Source organism: Pan troglodytes, chromosome 1 (assembly GCF_028858775.2).
Source record: "Pan troglodytes isolate AG18354 chromosome 1, NHGRI_mPanTro3-v2.0_pri, whole genome shotgun sequence".
Classification (NCBI taxonomy): Eukaryota; Metazoa; Chordata; class Mammalia; order Primates; family Hominidae; genus Pan; species Pan troglodytes.
In genome coordinates this window covers 56,061,687-56,081,122 of record NC_072398.2, presented here as the reverse complement: position 1 = coordinate 56,081,122, position 19,436 = coordinate 56,061,687, and the positions used below count along the sequence as shown (strand labels likewise).

The 19,436-nt window shown below is 41.0% G+C and overlaps 1 protein-coding gene across 16 annotated transcripts in view; it reads right to left on the bottom strand.

The window, feature by feature from the left end:
• Positions 1–19,436, bottom strand: part of GLRX2 (glutaredoxin 2) — a 39,300-nt gene that overhangs the window by 13,784 nt on the left and 6,080 nt on the right. The window contains exons 1-5 of one of the 16 annotated variants that reach the window (XM_063794278.1): positions 9,766–9,817; positions 9,338–9,451; positions 4,857–4,920; positions 1,294–1,470; positions 357–468 (exon numbers count right to left, since the gene is read on the bottom strand). In XM_063794278.1, the coding sequence (XP_063650348.1) occupies positions 357–468; positions 1,294–1,470; positions 4,857–4,919 (352 nt within the window). In that variant the 5' untranslated portion in view covers position 4,920; positions 9,338–9,451; positions 9,766–9,817. The other 15 variants (XM_063794306.1, XM_063794291.1, XM_024350685.3 and 12 more) reach the window with 15 other exon arrangements.

The window sequence follows — 19,436 nt, the reverse complement described above, 5'->3', positions numbered from 1 at the left end:
GTGAGATAAAGAGTTAACTCCTGAATAGGAAATAAAGAATTCCAAATGCTTACCTTCTAGCTCTTGGTTGTAAAATTCATATCTAAATTCCTAATAAAGTACATTCTTATCTTGATACAACTCCAACCTTTCATTTTTTTAATACCATCCCTTTTTCTCAAGAATTGGCAAGTGGGAAGAAGAGGTTTCCACCGCAATTTATTGTTCATTATTTTTACATCTTCGTGAAGACAATGCATGTATTTAAAACATCCTCAAACATTTAAAAGACATTATCGGGCATTACCACTTTAAATAACTGACACTGTACTAGCAAACTTATTAGTATAAACATCACTGAAATTCTTTCCTCTTACTTTTTTTTAAATAACACTGATGAACTAGTGGGAGCAATTTTCCTTCTTTGTGAAGCCTGTGAGTGTCAGTTGCACCTCCAATAAAAGTACCATTGACAAATATTCTTGGAACCTGTTGGACAAACAAAAGAAGAATTAGGCTTTACTCTAGTATCAGAACTCAGATCCTTTCACATAATAACGAGACATTTGAACTCTGGGTACTTTTATGAGCCTGGCACCACAAAGCTCTTTCACAAATTAAATCTTAAAATCTTTACCCTTTAAGGTAGGTATTATTTTTAGCCCTGTTTTGGAGGAAAATGAGGCATAGGAACTTGCACAAAATCACAATGATGGTACATGACAGACTGGGATTCAAATCCAAACAATCTGATTCTAAAACCTTTCTTCCTGCTTACTAAAGCTTTAGATAAACTAAAGCAGATAAACTAGTAATATTTAGTTATTTCTTACATTTGTTTACTGAAGGGAAAGAGTGCACTATAAACTTTCAATAAACTTGAAAGTGGCAACACTGTACATTTTTCTGATTATGCATATTATGGAAAAATCCAAATTTCAAGAATCTAAAAACATGGAGCACTAAAGCACTCCTATTAGAAAAGTAATTGAAGACCAACCCCTGTATTGCCCAGGTAAAGGGAGGAAGAATACTTTCATCTTGCCAAGAGCTCCAAGAGGAACTCAAAGATCCATAGACAAGCACTCATAATAACACTACTCATCAACCCCAGTCAAAACACACACACAGAATAAAAATAAAATAAATCAACTCTGCTGTTTCCTATTCTAAGAATCTGGTTCCTAGATCTGCAGCTGCTTTATCTATCCTCAGAGAATGTCTGGCTCATTTTCCTAACACAAGGTTCTAGGCTCTGGGTGATCTAGTTTACAACCTATTAAAGAGGAACAGCACCACAGAGGATATACTCACAGTTCTTTCACCAGTCATTTTGTAAAGAGCATCTTGGAACTGGTTTCCATATTCAAGCAGGTCCAGTTCCACCACTTTATAGTTAACATTCATGTCATGGAAAAGCTTTTTTGCCATTGTACAGTAAGAACAGGATGTTTTTGAGAAAATCACCACACAATTATCAGAAATTGTTTCCTGAAATAAAACCACAAAAAAATCATTTTAATTCTAGACATTACCATTTGGAAAGAAATTAAGATATAATGGAAAGGGTATGGATTTTGGTCTCTCATGATTCTGGGCTCAAACTAAGTATCATCTATTTTTTCTCATCTGCAGATTGAGGATATTTTTCATTTCAAAGCAATGTTATTAGGAAAAAAGATATAACAAAAAGTGCCTGGCATAGAGCAATAACAATAAATAATAATCGTAGCCAATTCATATACAGCAACCATTTCTGTGTGCCAGGTACTATTCTCAACACTTTATCTTCACTGGGTTATTTAAACCTCACTACAATCCTGAGGTAGGTCCTATTATTGTCCCCATTTCACAGTTGAGGAAAGTGAGGTGCAGAGGAAGATCAACAATTTGTTCATGGTTCTCAGCTAATAGGTGGAAGAGCTGGGATTAGACCCAGGCAAATCTGGCTCTACAGTCCAGATATTTAATCTCCATTATACTCCTTTTTCAGCCGGGTACAGTGGCTCATACCTGTAATCCCAGCACTGTGGGAGGCTGAGGCGGGCAGATCACTTGAGGTAAGGAGTTCAAGACCAGCCTGGCCAAAATGGTGAAACTCCATCTCTACTAAAAACACAAAAGTTGCCGGGCATGGTGGCACATCCCCGTAATCCCAGCTACTCAGAAGGCTGAGGCAGGAGAATCACTTGAACCAGGGAGGTGGTTCCAGTGATTCTCCAGCCTGAGGAACACAGTAAGTGGACTCTGTCTCAAAACAAACAAAAAAACAAACAAACCAAAACATTGTACATTTCTTTTTTTTGAGACAAAGTCTCACTGTGTCCCCCAGGCTGGAGTGCAGTGGTGGGATCTCAGCAACCTGTGCCTCCCAGGTTCAAGCGATTCTCATGCCTCAGCCTCCCGAGTAGTTAGGATTATAGGCACCTGCCACCACGGCCAGTTAATTTTTGTTTTTTAGTAGAGACGGGGTTTCACCATGTTGGCCAGGCTCGTCTCAAACTCCTGACCTCAGGTGATCCACCCGCCTCAGCCTCCCAAAGTGCTGGGATTACAGGTGTGAGCCACTGCGCCCAGCCCCAAAACATTATACTTCTTTTCAAATATTCAGTAGGTATTCAGGAGTTAACTCCTTACCTTCTATTCTATAACTTTCAATGGTAAGGAATGGTATATGATTTCTTCTTAAAATGTAAGGCTTACCCCTCTACTTCTATCCTTTCCTATATACCTTTATAGTACAAAAGCTGCCATTACTCTCTTGATAAGGTATTCTCATACTCTTAATTCAGGAAAAGCTACTTCCAGAAATGCTGATTCAATGAGTTTGAGGTAGAAGTTGAAAACTGTATGTTTAAAAAACTTCTCCATATAATTACGATATCAGCCTGGTTTGAAAACTACCTTCCAGGCCTTTACCACAATGGCTATGAGATTCTGCTATGCATCCACGCAGCCTATGAAGTTTTTCCTTTTTGTTTTTTTGTTTCTAAACATATGAATGCCTGGGACCTTCAAAAGATTTTGAATGGATAGATTTAGCACCCAGACATTTGTCTAGGTTTTTCGTTTTTTTTTTTTTTTTTTTTTTGAGACAGAGTCTTACTCTGTCGTCCAGGCTGGAGTACAAGGGTGCGATCTCAGCTCACTGCAGCCTTAACCTCCTGAGCTCAGGTGATTCTCCCACCTCAGCCTGCCAAGTGTCTGGGACTACAGACATGTGTCACCACACCTCGATATTTTTTGTAGAGACAGGGTTTCGCCATGTTGCCCAAGCTGGTGTTGAACTCCTAGGCTCAAGCAATCTACCTGCCTCGGCCTTCCAAAGTGCTGGGATTACAGACATGAGCCACTGTGCCCAGCCTGTCTAGTCTGTTCTTTTATGGTGGATCATAAGCAGTACCTTCAAGATGAAGGCCAAAAACCAGAAAGTATAAGACCCATGCTTCAGAAGTTATACCCACCCTTGGGTGTCAGAAGGGTCCTGAGTTTTAGCCCAGCTGTCTGCTAGTTGGTCTATTTTTATGATTCCCTTGTGTTTACTAGTAATATTTAGTATAGAAGTCCATCCTAGGGAGGGCCTGCCATACCAGAGATGTATTAATGAATCCATCTTACGGAGGACAAAACTAAGGCTGAGTGGTTCGTAATAATGGGATTTGACTCAACCTTGTCACAACACCAAAGCCAGTGCTCTTCCCTCCACCATGCTGCCTCAGGTTACAGACACACTGACACCATCGTGTAGGGAGAGATGAGCTTCCAGGGCTCTGACATATATTAGACACTGATGAAGAGATTCCAAAGTGAGCTGAAACTAAAGATGACAGCGTTAGGGTTTCTAGAACTCTCTTCCCACTTCTTCTCAAGCTCGCCCTTACTGTATATTCCATGATGTTGTATTTTTACTTTAAAAGAGGCAATTCAGGCCAGGCACAGTGGTTCATGCTTGTAATCCCAGCACTTTGGGAGGCTGAGGCAGGTAGATTGCTTGAAATCAGGAGTTCAAGACCAGCCTGGCCAACATGGTGAAACCCCATCTCTACTAAAATACAAAAATAAGTTGTGTGTGGTGGTGGATGCCTGTAATCCCAGCTACTAGGGAGGCTGAGGCAGGAGAATTGCTTGAACCCAGGAGGCAGAGGTTGCAGTGAGCTGAGATCGCACCACTGCACTCTGGCCTGGGCAACAGAGCGAGACGCTGCCTCAAAACAAAACAAAACAAACAAATAAAAAAGCAATTCCCTCACAGTTATAGTCAACAGCTAGGAGTTTAGCCAAATCGACTAAAGGCAGACATTTTTTTTTGTTTGTGGTAGTAGTGAGTGGTAAGCAAGAGAGAAAAAATGGATATGTCTTGTAGGTTGCAAGGGAAGAAAAACATACATGTAAGAGAGATTTTCTAAGGCAGAATTAACGAAGCTTCTCAGTAAAAGAAAGAGGAAAAGAAGTCCTATCCCTGAGAGGATGGTTTATGGAGTAACTACTGCACACTAGGTTCTGTACTAACAAAGAAAACTGTTAAACTGCTGCCCAGGCCAAAATCAAATAGGATCCCTAGCTAAGGGCAGCTTGACTGGTATCAACACTAGACCTGAAGTGGGTATGATGAAAAGGAGCAGCCAACCTCATTATCCAACTTAGAGGGAGTGAAGACTTCATTAAGAATAAATCTCATACATTTTAATTACCAAAATGATCTAGGACTTCTTAGTCACAAGGATGATTTTCATAGCAGATTTTAAAATAAATATTAATCTCTTAATTCATTTGCTAAACTATCTCAAGTTTGGATATTGAATAAGCATATTAAATATATAAGGGACAATTCTTTTTCTACAGAGGAAAGTTTTTCAATCATCTCCCACATCACTCACTTGGATCTGGTTCACAGGCGCCGTCGCTAAATTCTCCAAAGATGATGATGTGTTGCTCTCCATCCTAAAAGGAATTTAAGAGAACAATGTAGTTTATTAAGCATTAAGGATAATTTATCACGAGTTCTATTTGAAAAAAAATCAATCTCATAAACAAATATAGCCAAACTTACAAAATAGAAAAAAATTTTACTTATTATCAGTACAAAATGTCAATATACAAAGTATTTGTTTCACTAAAACCAAAAAGGCCTGTGTGCTTATGTAACTAGCTTCCCAACACCCTTAATTATTTGATAAAATCATATTTACTGTGTTTAAAGCTTGACACACTCTTATTTATAACTGGCAAATTTCAAATATTCCATCCTATGCCATATGACCTGACCATTGGTTTAAAAATATAGTTTCTATTTTCTTAGTAAAACATGCCAAAACTCTATGAACACACTGTGAAGCAGGGAATCTTCAAAGATTTTTGAGGAAGCTACGGTATCTCAACCGCAATGGGCCATAGCTCCAAATTTCCTAGTCTGCAAAGTGGAAACAATAATCACTGGCACGTCTCAAAGGATTTTGTGAAGATTAAATGAATTCATACGCAGAAAGCAGATAAGTGCCTTCCACATAGTAAATGCTCAATAATGTTTAACATTACTACTATTAGTTCCTGAATACAGGACCTCTCATTATCTCAGTATTTATTATCCAAAACCTAGCTATTGGGAGCTTGTAAAAGGAAGCATTCATTGTCAGGAAAATTATCACTAAAAAAAAAACTCAACCAGTTTATCATCATCAAATCTTTTTATCCCTGGAACCTTTTCTTCCCCATCCACTCATCTTTCTTGGTCAACCAGGCCCTACCGCACTGTTGGAACAATATCAAACACCATGATGCAAACTAACTGCAGAGTAAAATTACAAATCTTACAAGAGGATTATGACATATAATAGATGTTTCAAAAGAGAATTACTCGAATATCTAAAGAATAAGAGAATTTTTGAAACTTCAAATATTTAAAAAACTATTATCCTTGTGATTATGTTATAAAACTCAAATATTCTGCCTTCAAATCAATACTGTATTCATTCATTGGGGGTGCATTTAAAATTTAAATGTTCTTAAATATAAACATAAAGCTACTTTTTATGTTTTGTTTAATTTTTGCAAAAGTCCCAAGCAAAATTTTTTAAACTGGATAGCATGAAATATTAGTCTTCTTTTTGAGATGGAGTCTTGCTCTGTCACCGAGCCTGGAGCGCAGTGGCGTGATCTTGGCTCACTGCAATCTCCGCTTCCCAGGTTCAAACAATTCTCCTGCCTCAGACTCCCGAGTCACTGACACTACAGGTATGTACCACCACACCTGGCTAATTTTTTGTATTTTTAGTAGAGATGGGGTTTCACCATGTTGACCAGGCTGGTCTCGAACTCCTGACCTCATATGATCAACCTACCTCGGCCTCCCAAAGTGCTGGGATTACAGGTGTAAGCCACCGCGCCTGGCCTGAAATACTAGTCTTATTTTAAGTGAATCCACTCTAATAGCTTTTTCCAGTACATCTTATCCTTGGATAATGAACATCTGCCCTACACAGTAGTCCCCCCTTATCCACGGTTTCAGTTATCCAAGGTCAGCTGTGGTCCAAAAACATTACATGGAAAATTTCAGAAGAAAATAGTTCCTAAGTTTTAAGTTCTAAGTAGCATGATGAAATCTTGAGCCATCTAGCTTCCTCCTACCCAGGGTATGAATCCTCCCTTTGTCCAGCATATGGACTCTGTATAAGCTCCCCACGCTTTAGTCAACAGCTGTCTTGGTGACCAGATCGACTGTCACAGTGTGGTGATGCTTGTGTTCAAGTAACCCTTATTTTACTTAATAATGGCTCCAACAAGAGTGAAACTCCGTCTTAAATAATAATAATAATGGCTCCAAACCACTAGAGTAGTGATGCTGGCAATTCAGGTACGTCAAAGAGAAGCCCTAAAGTGCTTCCTTTAAGTGAAACGGTGAAAGTTCTCCACCTAATAAGAAAAAAAAAATCACATGCTGAGGTTGCTAAGCTCTATGGTAAGAACGGATCTTCTATCAGTGCAGTTGTAAAGAAGTAAAAAATTCATGGCAGTTCTCATGTCACACCTCAAACTGCAAGTTACAGCCACAAGGTATAAGTGCTTAGTTAAGCCAGAAAAGGTATTAAATTTGTGGAGACAAGAACAGAAAAAGTGTTCCAACTGACAGCAATGTGTTATGCCAAAAAGCACTGGGCCTATGAGAAGATTCAGCAAGGGATTCCTTGACATGAGCATTTTGTTATTAAAGTGATTGTTCTTTTATTATTGTTGTTAATCTCTTACTCTGCCTAATTTATAAATTAAACTTTATCATAGGCAATTATGTATAGGAAAATAGCATGTATAGGGTTCAGTACTATCCGAGGTTTTAGGCATCCACCGAGGGTCTTGGAACGTGTCCACCACGGATAAGGGGGAACGATTATGATATCAGCACACCTAGAGTGAGGAAGCTACAGCAAACATCAGTTTGTTCAGTTATAACAAAGAAGAGTAAGAGACAGGAATTAAACATTATAACATTATAACCTACCCAATGTTTACAATCTATTATTCCTTGCTTCCTAATAGTATTAGCAAGGAACGCTTTAAAACAAAAAAAAAAGTCCTGTGCGCTTAACTCAGGAAGGAGTTAGGGGTAGCGAGCTAGGGAGACTGCAGCCAACCTGACAGGAGGGTGAAGCTTTAAGATAAAAGAAAGTTGAGTTCCTGAAGCCTAAACCAGAAAAGGTTAGGCAGCGCTGGCCTAGCCCTAAGGAAGAGCATTGGTGGAATAAATCAGCAAGCTGTATTTGGTTTATCAACTAAGAAAGCAAGTCCTTTCATCTCAGGTCCAGCACTTAAACTGTCACACCCAAACCATCTACTACAGCATTTACTACTGAAGGAGCTCCAATAGAACACAAGAGAATGTTTTCTTGGGTAGTGAGAGGAGGTAGGAGGTGCATTCTGAAATATTACCCAAATAAAAGTTTCTGGAAGACACCCTTTCCCTTCAATTTCTAGTTGACCTTGGTAAAAACTGTCGCGAACTATGAATAGAAACATGCACGGAGGAAGTAAGTGCACAATAAACATTTCATTTCAACACAGATGAAGCACCTAGTCATGCCACATTTATGGAGCGCCTACAGTGTGCTAAGTAGGCAAACTGCTATACTGACCCCAGGGATACGCAGAAAAAAACACGGCGGGGCCTCAAAGAGCTGTCAAACACTTAACAGCCTGTGATTAGCCCTTCAGGAGGGGTCTCTAGCTTGGTCTGGAAAGTTAAACTTGAGATTCCTAGAATCTTGCAAAACTGATAGAAGCTCCCAGATCAAGTAGATAGCGAGACAGACTCTCCGGCCAAGTGCGCAGTGGCAGGCGCGGAAGTGCGAGCCGGCAGGACCGCCAGGCACCAGCCGCGCGGGCGTGGGCAGCACAGCCGCAGGTCCCTTCCACTGCAGGTCCCGAAGCCGCTGATATTCCAAACGAGGAAGTGTAAGGAAAGCACTATCCTCGGTCTAGCCGCAGGCGGCATCACCATCAGTCAGCCTCTATCCTAAAAGCTCTGGCCATTCAGCGGGAATCATCGCCTTCACTTCCTGCAGTAGGGTGGCTAAGTTTAGCAAACAAGAATGCAGGACGCCCGGTCAAATTAGAATTGTTACCAAACACCAGAAAACTGTTCCGTTTTTCCTATGTCCACTGCAGTATTTGGGACACACTTGGACTAAGAATCATTCGCTCTTTCAGAGAAATTCCAATTGATTGCGGCGTCTTGTATTTTATCTAGCAATTCACAGAGGGATGGCCTAAGTGAACATGAGTGAAGTATTTTCAACGCGAGAGTCACAGGCTCCTGAAGTCAGCACAGCCGCGGAGGGCACCCTTCCCTGCCCATCCCTCGAGCGCCTCTGCGTGTTATGACTCAGAGCCCACGCGCTAGTACGCCTCGTCCACCCGGCGCCGGGGCAAAGGGGCACCTCCGCCCACCGCTTTCTCCAGACCCCCGCAAGGCCTGCGCACCACGCCGCGGCGCTCCTGCCCGCTGACCCCGTACCCAGAGGCCGCAGCTGCCGCAGCTCCCGCAGCTCCCGCCGCCCTGTCAAGCCAGCCTGCCGAGCCGCTCCTGCTCCAAACCAGCCGCGTCCCCGCCAGCGCCGCGCGGCGCCAAAACATGGTCAGAGCCCGGATCTGCAGCGAGCTCTACTGCCGGACACCGCGGATCCCGGGAGCCCGCCTCCTTCGGCCCGGCCCCCGCCTTGCCCCGCCCCGTCCCGCCCCTCCGGGCTGCCCGCGCCGCCGCCGGTCACCTCCACGCAGCTGAGCGCGTCCTCCCAGGGCTGCCCGAGCGCTGGATTCCAGCGAGTGCCACCCACGTGTAAACATCCTTTAGAGGGGAGAAGCGGCTCACTTGCTTATCTCGAGGGTTCATCCGAGCCCCGCCTCTGGATTCTTTTAGGTTTAGGGACGCTCATAAAGGCTCCCAGGCACTTGGAAGCAGTGCATGAGGATGGTGGCAGACATGCTGGGGAAACGGAGGAGAAAAAACATGACCATCCAAAACAGAATCAAAGTGGTGCCTCAGATGTTTCCAACTACCTGTTACACAAGTTTTTGTGTGGATGAAATAAGAGCCTAAATATATCCTCTTATAATTAGGCAATTGGTCGAGACCCAATGTAAATTATGGGGATATTGGGGTTTACATCCATAATTAAAAGAAAAAATCCGGTGTTGAAGGTTTACTCCAAAGAAGACAAAGATTATTTCCCACCACCTGCCAAAAAAAAAAAAAAATTAGGAAACAAAACAAAAGAAATTAGCACAGAGATGTTTCACCATGGCTTTGGAAATGGGCGATTGCTGTTGACAGGATTATTTAAGCCATTCAGTGGTGGTAATAATAGCCTTTGTGCGTCACTATTTAAAGTTGGGGGTAAGCCTTTATTTACTGAGGACACTGAAATTCATCTTAAAGTCAAAGGTCAAATGGTACATCTAAAATTCTAAACAATTATTACAACAATCCAGAGCTTTTTTGATTCTTCATGTTCAACTAAGTGTAAAATTCATGTTACCAAAGTACAAAATAAGAACTTGTATTTCTGACAGTTCTTTTCCAACATTCAAATGGGCTATGTTTGATTACTTAATAAAAGGATGGAAGTTAGTTGCAAAAATAAATACCCCCAAAGGGTAGGAATTCATTCTTCATAAAGACAAATTTGACTTTGAAAATTAAGGCATGTGGCCAGGCGCGATGGCCTGTCCTGTAATGTGGCCATTACAGGACTGCCCGCTGACCCCGTACCCAGAGGCCGCAGCTGCCGCAGCTCCCGCAGTGGCCAGTCCTGTAATCCCAGTACTTTGGGAAGCCGAGGCAGGCGGGTCACCTGAGGTTGGGGGTTCAACACCAGCCCCTCCAATATTGGTGAAACGCCGTCTCTACTAAAAATACAAAATTAGCCGGGCGTGGTGGCGCATGCCTGTAATCCCAGCTACTCGGGAGGCTGAGGCAGGAGAATCGCTTGAACCCATGAGGCAGAGTTTGCAGTGAGCCAAGATCACACGATTGCACTCCAGCCTGGGCAACAAGAGCAAAACTCCGTCTCATAAAAAAATAAATAAATAAAATAAAATAAAAATTAAGGTATGTTATCTACCTATAGTGTTGTGGGCTTTTTAATTTTTTTATAAAACTATTTTGGAAATTTATGGTGTTATGTTAGTTTTGAAGTCAAATTTTACCTCATCTCAAATTGTTTTACGAAATAAAGATCATTATGAGGTGAACCGATCATGTTACAATTTAATTTTAATACAGCATAGATGGACTATTATCAAGCACAGAATTCACTGGACAGATTTTTTTAAGGATTTCAGAATGTAAAGTACTTCAGAAGAAAGTGTTATGCCTGAATTCAGCATAATATATTAATAAATATATTGATAATTTTCAACTTCTTTGTGCTTCGTGGGGTAGCTACAGAAGTGATTATTATTTTTGGTCATAGTTGTGATGACTGCAATAGCAAGTTAAGAAATATGTCAGCAGACAGTAGAACGGTGGTTGCCAGGGCCTGGGAGAAGGTGGAAATGGGGAGATGTTGGTCAAAGGGTACAGAGTTTCAATTATGCGAGATAGGTAAGTTCTAGAGAGCTAAAGTACAGCAATGTGACTATAGTTAGGAAAATCGCGATGTATGCTTGAAATTTGCTAAGAGGGTAGATCTTGTGTTCTCACACCCGCACACAAGAAAGAAAATGGGGCCAGGTGCGGTGGCTCACGCCTGTAATCCCAGCAATTTGGGAAGCTGAGATGGGTGGATCAACTGAGGTCAGGAGTTCAAGACCAGCCTGGCCAATATGATGAAACCCCATCTCAACTAAAAATACAAAAATTAGCCGAGCATGGTAGCACGCGCCTGTAATCCCAGCTACTCGGGAGGCTGAGGCAGGAGAATCGCTTGAACCTGGGAGGCAGAGGTTGCAGTGAGTTGAGATTGCGTCACTGCACTCCAACTTGAGCGACAGAGTAAGACTGTCTGGAAAAAAAAAAAAAAGAAAGAAAAAGAGAGAAGAAAATAAAGGGAATAGAAAAAAATGGTAAATATGAAAGGTGGTGGCTATGTTAATTAGCTTGATTGTGATAGTTATTATACAGTGTATCAGGCTTTGGAACGAATGTTTGTCCCCTCTGACACTTATGTTGAAACTGTCCAATGTGGCAGTGCTGACAGGTGGGGCCTTTGAGAGATGATTGGGCATGAGAGCTGGAACATGAATGAATGGATTAATGGGTGATCATGGGAGTAGAACTGGCAGCTTTATAAAACAGAGTTCTCTGCTGCCTTGTCCCATGATGTCCTACATGGCTTGGGGAATCTGCAGAGTTCCCACCAGCAAGAAGGTCATTACCAGATGTGACCTCTTGACCTTGCACTTCTCAGCATTCAATACTGTAAGAATAATTTATATACAAATTACTCAGCTTCAGATATTCTGTTATAAGCAACAGAAAATGGACTAAGACATATACATGTATCAAAATATCAAGTTGTGCATTTTAAAAGTAAAGTGACAGACCAGGCGTGGTGGCTCACGCCTGTAATCCCAGCACTATGGGAGCCTGAGGCAGGTGGATCACAAGGTCAGGAGTTCGAGACCAGCCTGGCCAATATGGTGAAACCCCATCTCTACTAAAAATACAAAAAAAATTAGCCGGGCGTGGTGGCGCATGCCTGTATTCCCAGCTACTCTGGTGGCTGAGGCAGGAGAATTGCTTGAACCCGGGAGGCGGAGGTTGCAGTGAGCCAAGATGGCGCCACTGCATTACATCCTGGGTGACAGAGTGAGACTCCATCTCAAAAAAAAAAAAAAGTTGTTGGCATGAAGACGTGAAGGCAGGCCAACTGGAAGGGAAGCATCCTATATGACTGGTTTGGGGAGCATATTTGGAAAGCTGGTAGTCATTAACCAAGTTCTAATTGTTCTGGTCTGTTTACTCGAAGTCAGAGTTTTATTGTCATGTGTGTTCTGCCCATTATCCATTTATATATTCAGTCCCTCACCATTAAATGATGGGATTCCATAGTTAACCTCTTGTTCCTGAATTCTATAAATTTTATGTGCCCACCATGTGCCAAGCACTGTAGTGAACAGCACAGAAATGACACTAGCATTCATGAAAACCTAGGATAATACATAAGAGGAAGGCCTAAATTGAATTTGATATTTGGGAAGGAATGGCAGAGGAAGAAACTTGTAACCTAAGGTTTTAACAAGAGTAAGAGTTAGGCAGACAAGGTGGGGGCAGAGGGAGAAGGGAAGGGGAAGAGCTCGCCAGGTGGTAAGGAAGAAGACAAAAGCTATTACATGCTTTCCATGCAGAAATTTTTTATTTAATCTGATTTGAAATTAGCCATGTTCGCAATTTTAATTTGTTGGTTTAAAAAAGCAAGCATGACTTGTCTGTGTTTCCATATTTAAAAATCCGTGTTGAAAGAGCAAATAAACCAACAAATTCAGTTCTGTCATATGCCTTACTTTTACTGCCCTCTACTTTCTTTTCTTGGTTTGGCAAAGGCTATTTATTAGATATTCTTTGAAGTTTTTATTGAATTGGGCTTGCTGCTTCTTTTTATTGGAAATTCAACATGTTATTCTTCTGCTGTACCAGTAGCCAACCAGACTGAGATCAGACCATCATCCCCCAGCCCCAACAGATCCCTATATTATTGGAGCACCTTAGAATAATTATCAATACAGGTACAATTTATGCTAAGAGATGGCTGTTGAGTCAAGCTCAACTCAATTCTGAAAAAAAAAAAAGCCCAATATCTTTAATGATTACTTTTATGTGTCAACTTGACTAGACAATGGATGCCCAAGTATTTGGCCACTAGGTGTTTCTGTGAGGATGTTTTGGAAAGAAATTAACATTTAAATTTGAAGACCGAGTAAAGCAGATTGCCCTCCATAATGTGGGTAGGCTTTATCAAATCAGTTGGAAGTCTGAATAGGACAAAATGATGACCTTCCTCCAGCCAGGAAAGAGTTCTGCTAGATGTCTTTGGAACTGAACATTAGCTGTTCCTGCCTGATGGCCTTCAAACTGGATAATTGGATCTCCTTGGTTCTGCAGAAGCTTTCTGGCCTTTGGACTCCAACTAGGACATTGGTTCAGCATATATTAAACTTGCCAGCCTCCATAATCATGTGAGTGAATTCCTTTCAATTAATCTCTTTATATATATTCTATTTCTCTGGAGAACCCTGACCAATACAATATTCAATTGTATTTTATCCAAGATAGAAAAAATTGTTCCATTTCTTTTTTTAAAATTACTTTTATCCTTAGAGTTCCCGAGACATAAAGTTTCGATTTGGTAAGTCTCTAAGTCCTTTTCTCTGTAACATTCCCACACAAGGCTATACTTAACATTAATGGTAATGAGATTTAATCACAAGTCTCCAGTTCTAGTGTTACCAAAGCTCCACTATATGGTCCAAACACTGAACAAAGACCTATCAAGCTGATTGCTATTATATAAAGCACAAATCTGATAAGGGATCTGATATGGGCATAGTCAGGACTGCAGTAGTGAAAGAAGTCAGTTCCACTCCCCCTACTTATAGACAAAGTGAAGAGCAGCCTCTGCCATTCAGGATCTGGATTGGCACTAACAGCTGGATCATTGTGTTTTCCTGTTAAATAAAAATAAATTCAGAATACCAACAACCAGATAAAACCACTCTGTGACCATAATGAATCAAGACAAAACAAGGGCTGGGTGTGGTGGCTCACGCCTGTAATTCCAGCAATTTGGGGGGCCAAGGCAGGAGGATTGCTTAAAGCCAGGAGTTTGAGACCAGCCTAGGCAACAAAGGGAGATCCTGTCTCTACACAAAATAAAAAGTTAGCCAGGTATGTGCCTGTAGTCCCAGCTACTTGGGAGGCTGAAGTGGGAGGATTGCTTGAGTCCAGGAGTTTGAGGTTGCAGTAGCTATAATCACCACTGTTCTCCAGTCTGGGCAACAGAGCAAGACTCTGTCTCTAAAAAACAAAATAAGAAAAAACAAGACCAATCAGTAATAATCATATCTTAACACAGATCCCCAAATGACCACTTTGAGTGACTTCTACTTCTTTGCCACTTACAGCTTTAGCCTCACTTCATTCTTCCCACCTTCTAGATAAAGAAAAATACAACTCTGCAGGCCAAGTCTGTTTGCTGCAGCAGTTATGGGTCAGAATTCTGTTGTTATATATAGTCTGGCCATTTCCCATTTGTATATTGTCTCTCACCATTAAGTGATGGGATTCCACAAATAATTAAACTCTTATTCCTGCATTCAACAAATATTATGTGTCCACCATATGCCAGGCACTGTAGTGAACAGTATATAAATGAATCTAGCATTCACGAAAATCTAGGAGAATACATGGGAGGGGAATCTACATTGAATTTGAGAATCTGGGAAGGCATATCAGAGGAAGTAACTCCTAACCCGCGTTTTAACAACTCTTGGGTTAGAATGGTTTAAACATTTTTTAAAGAGTTCAACAAACTCTTTAAAATATTATTCAAAGAAGAATATATGAATGAAACCATATGTAACTTGCAAAGCCTAAAGTATTTTCTATCTGGCCCTTTCCAGAAAAAGTTTACTAATCTCTATTCTAGAGAAAATTAAGAGACCCAATCATAAAATTACCCTTGCTTTGTGATAGGAACCAATACAGAGCAAAACCCCTTATCACTGAATCCTTTCCAAAATTCCCTTACAAAAAACAAAATTGAACAGATCTAGTCTAACACCTTCTTGCAGAAATACTACACAGATACACATAATATGTGGTCTCGATTATAGCAAACAGCCAATAAACTTAACTTTGTTTGATTAAAAAATGTGTGTTAAAAGCAGGGTCGGCAAACTGGAGCCAAAGCCTATCTGTGGCCTGTTTTTGTATGGCCTAAAAGCTAAGAAAGATTATTACTTTTTTTTTTTTCTTGAGACAGAGTCTTGCTCTGTCACCCAGGCTGGAGTGCGATGATGCAATCACAGCTCACTGCAGCCTCGACCTTCTGGGCTGAAGCAATCCTCCAACCTCAGCATCCCGAGTGGCAGAGACTACAGATGTGTGCCACCATGCCCAGCTAATGTTTTAGTTTTTGTAGAGATGGGGTCACGTTATGCTGCTCAGGCTGCTCTCAAACTCCTGGGCTCAAGCCACCCTGTCACCTCAGCTTTCCAAAGTGCTGGGATACAGTTGTGAGCCACTGCACCTGGAAATTTTTACATTTTTAAGAGTTGTTTCAAAACAAACCAATACAGAAAAATACTTGACAGAGCCCTTATGTGGCCACAAACCCTAAAATATTTAATATTTAGCTCTTTGCAGAAAAGAATCTGCCACCTCCTGATCAAGAACTGTGAAGAGTCGGACATTTTATTCTCCTTGCAAGCTGACAGATTAGTTTGTAGGTTTCATGAATGCTGACACAGAGACAACACACTTGGATCAACAATGAAGGGCTTTATTACTGAAAGCAGTAACCAGAGTGTCAACATATTTGCATTGGTTTCCTGAGCCCCAGTTGCAACAGGGAGGCATGGAAGGTCAGATGACAGCAGTTACTTTTTTTTTTTTTGAGACACTGTCTCACTCTGTCACCCAGGCTGGAGTGCAGTGCCATGATCTCAGCTCACTGTAGTCTTGATCTCCTAGGCTTAAGCCATCCTCCCACCTCAGCCCCATTGAAATAGCTGGGACTACAGGTACACACTACCAGGCCAGTCTAATTTTTGTACTTTTTGTAGAGATGGCATTTTGCCATGTTGCCCAGGCTGGTCTCAAACTCCTGGACTCACGCAATATGCCCACCTTGGCCTACCAGTGTGTTGGGATTACAGGCATGAGCCACCGCACCCAACCCACAGTGGTTTTTTTGTTTGTTTGTTTGTTTTTTGAGATGGAGTCTTGCTCTGTCACCAGGCTGGAGTGCAGTGTCACGATCTCGGCTCACTGCAACCTCCTTCTCCTGGGTTCAAGCGATTCTCCTGCCTCAGCCTCCCGAGTAGCTGGGACTACAGGCACGTGCCATTACAGCTAATTTTTGTATTTTTAGTAGAGACAGGGTTTCACCATGTTGGCCAGGATGGTCTCAATCTCTTGACCTGGTGATCCGCCCGCCTTGGCCTTCCAAAGTGCTGGGATTTGAGGGGTGAGCCTCCGTGCCTGGCCCCCACAGTGGGTTATTTTTTAAGAGAATTGCCCAGGGCCAAAGGTCTAGGAACGAATATTACAGCAAGATGCAATCAAACCAGTCCTCTTCATCTAGTGAATGAGCAGTAATCATGCTGTTGCAGGACTTTTCCCTAGTTCAGCTAAAGACGGGGTTCCTTGTCCCACTGCCATGAAAATTCAGGCTTGCAGACAATTTGAATGGTGAGTAAGACAGGGTTTTATTGGGTGAAAGGGAAGAAAAGGGGGAAACAGGGACTCTCGCTAGGCCAGAGTCCCTGCTAGAGCGCTTCCTACTCAGCAGTTCGAATCCCAGTTTCCACACAGAAGAGATGGGGCCAGGCTCCCCGCTCTGCAAACATCGTGAACTTCCTGAGACTCCACCCCTGTGGGCAGGGTGGTTGGAGTTTCTTCAGGGACTCCTTCCCATGTGGCTGTCTCAATGCTGTGGCTACCTTCATGTATTTAGTTACCTATGTGATGAGCTACAGCAACTACTCAGAATCAGCAGAAAGATAGCTCTGCAATTTGGCATCCTCAGCAAGAATATGCAGGAATGCTCAGGGCCTGTGGTGAACTAACTCTGCCTAGAGTGTGCCCCTGGTGATATTTGTTTGCAAGTCATTGACAGAGTGAAGTTTCCACCAAGATTCAGCTGAGACCTTGCCGCTGCAGGCTAAGATCCTCAACTCTCTAGTGTGGACGTCACATCTGGAATCTTGTGTCTTCTGATTGAGGCCCCCTGGCACACAGTGAGGAGGTAAGTTTATACTGAATTGAGCTCCAATATTTTGTTGAAGTTCTTCGCACTGAATTTTATTTTGTTTTCTTAGGAATTAGGTGCCCTGGCATCCTTCCATTATCTGATCAGACTTGTATCGTTCCTTGGTGAAACTGTTGTCTAGTCTTCCAGCTGTTCCTTTTATGGTCTGTCTGCTTACCAAGTTGTCAATTAGAGAAAAAGTCTACAAGAAGATACCAGGCAGAGGCTCTATAATTCTATCCTTGTGCTGGCCCTGGGGGCTGGGAAGTTCAGGTCTCCTCAGACCACTCTCTTTGAACCAACTCTTTGTCTTGAGTCTCCATTACAAATTATGCAAAGACATCCTCCTTGGTTTTGTCTTTGTGTTCGTACTTTAATTTTATCTGCTTGGAATCAGGAGGTTTGTCCACCCCATGTTTGGTGACCATTAACCTTTGGCCAATTTATAAAGACATGAGTTACACAAATGCCATTTTAGGGAACACTGCAGTACTCATAGGGCCTTCTTAATTAAAACCTGCTTTCTACTTGACAAAACCTACTTCCCTTATGTTTTCACACTATAATATTAACTTGCATGTTTATCTGTCTAACTGGTACAGTTTTACCAGAGACAGTTTGAGATTACAATACCCACTTTAGCTATTTTTGACAAGAATAAGATTGTTCATATGAGAGGTGCTTTAGAACAAAAAGTGAGGAAGACTTCATGAGGAAATTTTCTTGCTTGTCTAAAAAAGAGAGTATTTAATTTAACGTAGGAGACATCTCTTCCTTTGTGTTCTTACTTTGAAGATTAATAAGTGTTGGATTTTTCACTGTATGGGTGGATAAAATTGTCCAGGGCCCAAGTTGTTCTTTAAATCAGCTATTATAATGCTCTTTTGTGTGTGTACATGTAAAAATGAGTTTTTCCATATCTAAATTTTCTCTTTTTTTCAGAGAAAGCATAATTAGCCTTTTAAGGTGATAATTTTATATTTATCTGAAGTCAACTCTCTCATTTTCTTCTGTTTCTCTGTTTTATTCCTCTCCTAGAAAATTCTAAAGATTAACAATCAAAAAACAAAAAACCAAAACATTCAATTATTGTGTGCTCACTCTAAGAATATATAGTTTAGATAAATAATCACGTAAAAGTAAACAAAAAAGTCATCAAAGTACTCATTTTGGCAGCACGTACACTGAAAAGGCCATCGAACTCTTTGTGTTTATTTTGTGAGTCCTGAATTTACTGAATAGCCCTTGTTACCGTACTTAAAAGGTAAAAAGACAAGATCTTAGTTATTTCCAAGATAAAAGAAGAACTTTTAGCATGATTCAGAATCTTTAAATTTCAATACCATATAAAAGTAATGTCAATACAATATTTTGTTTTGAATAGGACCACAAACTTCTCATGATTTATACTTCCTATATTTCCTATGTTGGTTTTATGAGTTAAATAAATTATCATTGCTTCTACGACATGTTTAAATTTCCATATATAAATGTAAATATGTGTGTATACATATATAAATAAAACATTTGTAATGGTATTCTTGCAATGCAAGAGTAATAATTTTTTTAGGGGTAAATTTTATAAAATTCTTACAGTGCTACAAATAAGTATTTACTGTGAGAGCAAACGTGGTAAATTTCAGATCCTTAACTACGTTCAAGACATTATACAAATGATTAATTTAATTAATAAATAATGTTTTGAAGCCAGAACAGTTTCTAAGTAAAAAACTTATATGTTTATTTCCATATGTAAGGAATTTGTAAGTTGTCATTCTGTTGTAACATTAAATAAAAAAACTGAATAGATTGAAAAATCAACTTTTCTTGGATCCGTGAAAGAGATGAAGATACAGGGCAAACACTGCCCCCAATATTGGAGAGAGAGAGAGATGAATACAGGGATTCACAGCTTACCTGAGCAGAGACTCATGAGTGGAAATGGCCACAGAACCAGTGCTAGGATAAGAACTTCTAAACTGTGATCAGTGAATTGCT